Genomic DNA, 6,257 nt, shown 5'->3' on the forward strand with positions numbered 1-6,257 from the left:
TTATTTTTATCACCAGCCGTTTTTCTCTCCTTATTTGGAGTCTTTTCAGACCCAAACGGTCCAGTCAAAGTCCCAGAAGCTCTGATCTGAGAACAGAAGCAGAAGTGGTCGGTGGTTTGCATCGTCACTCTGCAGCATGACGTGTTTCTGTGAAGTCAACTTCATTTCTACTTTATTAGATTTGTTATAAAACTTGTTCAATCAAAACTTCAGACCCAAAAACAAGAAACTGAAAAGTTGAAAAGTTTACAGCAGAAAAATGAAGCAAGAATTAAAGCAGCTCTGAAAAATGAGACACTGACTGAATAAAAGGCAGTAATAATATAAAACACATTATGTTTTATGAATGACTTCCTCATTGTAGTTGTCATCTCCAGCATTGCCTGGTTGTCTTGTTTCTGTTTAACATGAATCTAATTGTTTCCAGATGAATCTGTTAAATCTGTCCATCATGGCAGGAAACTTTAAACTCAACTTTTTCTGTTTGATTTCTGGTTTCCTGTCAGAAGTTCAGCTTCCTGCTGATGTCGGCTGGTTTCTGATCGTTTCTCTGCTTCTGGTTTCTGCTTATTTATTCTGATCCTAATTTTAGAAACTGATAGTTTCTGTTCCTGTGATGAAATGAGATTCAGGCTGATAGAGACGAGAAGCTGATCAGTTTCTCTGCTCAGTTTAAACATGTCGACATAAAACAATTTTTATTCATTATTTGGTTATTAGCTGCTGAGAGGAGATAAAACCTGATGCTGTTTATGTAGACAGATAAATTAAATGCATGAACATCTGTAAAATAATCCCCATTTGAGTTTTGAATTCATTATTACTTGTTTCTTCAGACTCTAAAAAATAACATGAACAGAATCTAAAATGGAGGCCAGGAAATCCTCATTAGGAAACATTTTCTGATCAATCTGAAAATCTAACAGAAACAAAAACACATGAACATAATCACCATTTCCTGTTCCTGGTTTGCTTTTCTTCTGTTTCCTCTGGAACATCCTGATGTTTCTGGAAGTGATGTCATCCTCTCCTCTTCCTCCTTCATCACCTGAAATAAATCCAAAGTTGCCAGGAAGTTTTTCAGGAAGATCTGAAAAGTTTCACTGAATGAAATCAAGAGATTTAACCAAGAGGTTTGTCTCACCTTAGGTTTGTTATGAAGTCGTTTCACCAGTAAAACCAGAACAACCAGCAACACCAGGAAAACCAAAACACAACCAGATTTAACAAGGAGCTCCACTATGAGAAGGATGGAGGAAGAACCTGGACCAGGTGTGACTGTAGACTCAGAGATGTTGGTGAGTTTCTCTAGAAAGAAGAAGCTGCTAAATAACCGTCTGCTGTAAACATCAAGACTCAGAGCTGAAGGAGAAGCTGCTCACCTGAGGAAGAGGAGGAGGAGGAAGGTGGAGAGGAGGAGGAGGAAGGTGGAGAGGTGGTTGGAGGTTTCTCTAGAATAAAGAGGTTTGATTAAATATATCACCAGGTTGTGGATTCTCAGACATTATCAATGAGATTCACTGTTAGAGGATGACCTCTGACCTTTGACAGAGATCCTGCTGGATGGAGACTCTCCATGACCTTTGACATTACATTTATAGAGGCCTTCATCAGATTTCTTCACTGAGTTGAGAATCTTGTTGCCAGTAGTTTCATCACCAATGAAGGAGCCATCTTTATAGAAAGCAGCTGGGAGGTTGTGGGTTGGATTCTTTGCTCTGCAGCTCAGAGTGACGTCATCTCCCTCCATCACAGGGAGGACAGGACTCTGCAGGATCACTGATCCACCTCAACACAGAGACAAACTACAGCATTTCATCCATTTCCACACAGCTTCAGCAACACTAACTCCACAGTCTGATCTTACCAGAGACAGAGAGCTGGATGCTGCTGCTGCTGCTGGAGGATCCAGACATGGACTCACACCAGTACAGACCAGTATCTGATGGGAACAGGTAACTGATGGTGCAGGTAGAAACAGCTAAGTTACCAAATCCATCTCCACATCGGTTCCTGATCTCTCTGCTTGTGTTTCTCCTCACAGTCCATCCATCAGATCTGTTTTCATCCTCACAGGTCAGAATCACAGGTTCATATAGAAAGAACTGAGATCTGCTGGGACTCACAGTCAGACGAACTGGGAGGACTGGAAAGATACAATTATTATGATTTCACTTCTTAATAATAATAAATAACATTATATTCAGTAATTATCCAAATGAACTTTTTTCCACTATTTATAAATTCAGATGTAACCTTTAATCCAAACTACATCTCTGAATATTAAAAATCATTTTAATGTAACATAAATTTCCCAACCTGGATCTGTTGAGCAGCTCAGCAAGAAGATCAGAACTAGAGAGAAATAAAAAGATGTTTATTAGAAATTAAAGCTCTGAAACTGTGTAATTCAGACTATTTTTATTTTGAAAAGCTTTACTTTAGTATTGACCTGCTTTTATTTCTAACATTATAACTGATTGTTTTGTTCAGTTGTTTATTGAAACAGCTGATTCACTAAATTCATCTCCTGGCCCTTTATTAGACACCAGATCCATTTTATACACAGAAACATAAAGTCCACAGTAATTCTATTATCAGATGATCATTTAGTCAAATGTTTCCAGTGTCAGTCAGACAGAGAGAAATGCTGATCCAGCAGAAAGAGACTAAAACTGCTCTACTTACAGATCAGACAGTGAGATGTGCCTTCCATTGTTCTTCTCAGTGATCTGACCTGACGATGTTTCACTGAAGCTGAGAAGCTGAAGCTGAGCCCGCCTTCTTCCTGCTGCTAGTCCGTCTGCTGCTCTATGGAGACACTGAGAGAGGAGGGGCTGCAGGTTACTGACACTTTCATCACTCATGGTTCCTTCACAAACTTCACTTTTCTTCCACTCTAATAGACCAAAGCAGTGTTTCTGCTGCTCAGGCCTCCTGACCAGCATGTTGGACATTTAGTGTCTCTGTCCACAACAGCTGGTTCTAATGACTGCAGAAGCTCCTCTGCAGCAGAATCAGGCAGTAGCCTGATCATCAGCCACTGATTCAGTTCAGCTCTGTGACAGAAGGGGAACATAAAACCTGCAGGACAAAAGGACCTGAGGACCCAAATGACAGAAACACTGAATGAATCTGGACTAAAGGAACATGGAGGAGCTTCAGCTGGCAAACTGAGGAAGACTATGGAGAAGGTGATGGAGGTGATGAAGAAGAAAATGCTGAAGGCTGCTGATGCAGTAGAGATTAGGGAAGAGACGCAGACAGGCGCCCCCTAGTGGTAGCAACTGGAAGAAGATTATAATTAAGATCATTTTATAATAATTATTATAATGATAATAAACCTTCTGGGCTGGTTCCACTCAGGACCACAGAACCCACAGCAAGCTTACTGGTTTCTCATTGGTTTGTTTTTGACTTTTTCTCAAATAAGTTTCTAAAAAACACAATTTCTCATCTTGGACTCATTGATAACTGAAATATGTACATTGTAAATGTTTTTATTATAGTTGATAATGTTGCTTCTCATGTCTCCTTTATTTCCTTTTTCCTGTAGTTGATAGAGATGCAAATATATTATTATGGTAAAGACATAAATCATAACTCTAACCCTGCTCTCCTCAACGCTGGAGCTTCACTCAGGGACCGTCAACAAATGTCCGACCCAAACTCTGCTGACAAACTAATGTTAATAAAACCTTTGTGACCAACTGACACTAAAAGTGCTAATTCATGCTGTTACATGAGACACACTGTCCTCTGTGAAACTTGAGTCATATTCAATATTTTAAACAATTTTAATATTCTAAGATGGCGGCGCGTGTAGACGCAGCGGCTCTGTGCTCACCGACTCGAAGTTTGTCTTTTCCACTCTGCTTGGTTAAAAACACCTAAAACCAACAACATGTACTGGCCAATGGTCAAGCAATCGGGGGAAGTCTGTCACAGGAGCGTTTCTGTGTCCACAGCAACATTGTTAGACCTTTTATTGTAATTTTACAGTAACTTACTGGCAACAGTGTTGCCAGTAAGTTACTGTAATTACCATTCTACAGTACCTTTACTGTTATGATATTTCACAGTTAATTTTTACTGTGAGTGTGCTTTACAGTTATAACTGCATTACTGTAAATGTAGGTTCTAGTATAATACAGTAATTGTATTTTACAGGAAAGCTGGTCTACTGTAAACTTGTTTCACAACATAATGTCAGAGTTTTACTGTAAATTAAAGTTTACATTTTTTAAATATAAGAATATTTTACCATAAACCAAAAAATTTCATAAAAGAAATGTTAGTCCAAGTACTGTGAATAACAGGTATTTATTTTCAGCAGATTTGTAGAAATAAAATCCATTTACATATTCGCAATGTCATAAAAAACAATGTCACAATACAATATAATGTGCTATAAAACAACAAAACCATAGAACACATTTCCTACATCAGAAGAACTTTTATTCCATTCGTCAAACAAAATCAGTGGGATCCATCTTGTGGAAGCTGAACTGTAAAGAATAAGACAGACAATGTGGGAGGTCATGAGATGGTCAGGAAGTTATCTACATTTTCAAATCGACAGGAAGTTGACAAATTAAGCTGAAGTGACAATGTTCACATGCATAAAATCTTTGTCATAAAGCAGCATTAAGTTGATAATTTGTTTTAAAAAAAAATCAATTGGACTGAAGTGATAATAGAAGCTGCATAAAGAATGAGCAGGACTGGCTTCACTTCAGGTTTTTGGATTGTTTATGGCAAAAGCAGTCAGTCTTCAGTAATTCAAAAGATTGCGTACTACAAATGTCCCCAAGGGGACGATGAAGTACAACAATCTTTTTAGTCATTTTGTTGGTGCTGACGGATTACTGCAAAGGTGTGCCTAATAAACTGAAAACTGCATAGTATAAAAATACACCACACTTAAACGACTACACACTTATACATTTCTGTGATTTATTAAGAGATGCAGCGACATCCACTTTTTACCACGGACACAGAAAAGATGCAGGCTACTCTAAAGGGCTATTGTGTAGGAATCACATGCCATTTATAAATAATCATTAAAATCAGATTAAAAAGGCTAAAGTAAAGTCAGAGCATGCAAGATAGGAGGAAAAGACAACAAAATAATAAACATTTGGTAAAATACTTACCTAGTTGGAAGTCCTCCATTCAAATTCAGCAAGTTGTTGGAAGAAGGTGGTGATCTGGGAGTTGACACTGACTACTTTCTTCTTGACAAGACTTCCCGTCTTGCGGCTTGTACCGACTTTGGCTGTGCATTTGGTACCAACATCTGGATTGATCCTCACAAAGAATCTTTTAACAGAAATAAAATATATTAATTGTATTTTTTAATGAAGACGTACAATACAGCAATCAGCTATGGTTCTTCATCATCAGTCAAACTGTCATTAAATTTAATTCATAAATGGCTTGGTGTAGAGTACTTGCCATTGTATCATCTCCAGCGTGGTGGATGCTGACTCCTGATACTCCAGATTGAAGACATAATATGACCCAAAAAAGACAGCAAGGACGCTGGCAAAGTCATGCAGTTGCTCAGGCTGGAAAAATACCTTCTCCTCCATACTGACCATCCACCGGGTTGCAGACATCAAGCTATTTCCTAAAATAGACAAACCCTTGTCAGGCTAACGCTAGTGAGTAAAAGTACAGACTACCATAACAATTACATACATTGCTACGAAAAAATTATAGTGATAGAAAATATTCCTCTTACCAAGCATGATTACCCTTGGTGTAGTGGGTAAGGTCATTTCCATTTCAACAGACATCTTGGTGGAAGATACCTTTAAAACATAAAAGGAAAACTCTCTTAAATATGAATTACTGGTAGTAATTTATATTTAAAGGGCCAGTTCACTCAGATTACAACAGGTTTTTGAGAACCTCATCCCGGAGACTAGACTAGATTTTACTCCTACATCCTGCTACCACTCTGAAACAGCGGATGTGAATGACAGTTTGTGGGGCTAAATGCATTTTTTAAAGCATTACATTCCACAAGTGTTCAGTCTGACTTCTACAATGGCGGTGACTCCTGTGCATGTGGGACCTGAATGCAGAAAATGTTCTGAAGGAAGCAGGACATTGCTCTATTCCACATGCAAACCGATAATTAGCTGTGTGTTGATGTTTCTTCACATGACTACAAAATTCTGTAAATTCTGAAGTACAAATGCTGCAGAATTTACACCTGTACATAGTTGCACCTGTTAGTACTGACTTAA

The 6,257-nt window shown here is 38.3% G+C and overlaps 1 protein-coding gene and 1 long non-coding RNA gene across 2 annotated transcripts; both read right to left on the reverse strand.

Annotated features, from left to right (window-relative positions):
- Positions 1–952: 952 nt before the first annotated feature.
- LOC111610917 (high affinity immunoglobulin gamma Fc receptor I-like) lies at positions 953–2,768 on the reverse strand. The gene is made up of 6 exons (XM_023346017.1): positions 2,689–2,768; positions 2,320–2,355; positions 1,868–2,146; positions 1,543–1,788; positions 1,145–1,451; positions 953–1,048 (listed from the first exon to the last, which is right to left on the reverse strand). The coding sequence occupies exons 1-5, from the start codon at positions 2,714–2,716 to the stop codon at positions 1,357–1,359; spliced, it is 684 nt and encodes a 227-aa protein (XP_023201785.1). The 5' UTR covers positions 2,717–2,768; the 3' UTR covers positions 953–1,048; positions 1,145–1,356.
- A 1,700-nt stretch (positions 2,769–4,468) lies between these two features.
- On the reverse strand, positions 4,469–5,787 carry LOC111610920. Its single transcript, XR_002753810.1, has 3 exons — positions 5,747–5,787; positions 5,157–5,632; positions 4,469–4,508 (listed from the first exon to the last, which is right to left on the reverse strand). It is a non-coding gene; the product is annotated as an uncharacterized LOC111610920 (long non-coding RNA).
- Positions 5,788–6,257: the final 470 nt, after the last annotated feature.

The sequence above is a fragment of the Xiphophorus maculatus genome, chromosome 14 (genome assembly GCF_002775205.1).
Source record: "Xiphophorus maculatus strain JP 163 A chromosome 14, X_maculatus-5.0-male, whole genome shotgun sequence".
NCBI classification, from domain to species: domain Eukaryota; kingdom Metazoa; phylum Chordata; class Actinopteri; order Cyprinodontiformes; family Poeciliidae; genus Xiphophorus; species Xiphophorus maculatus.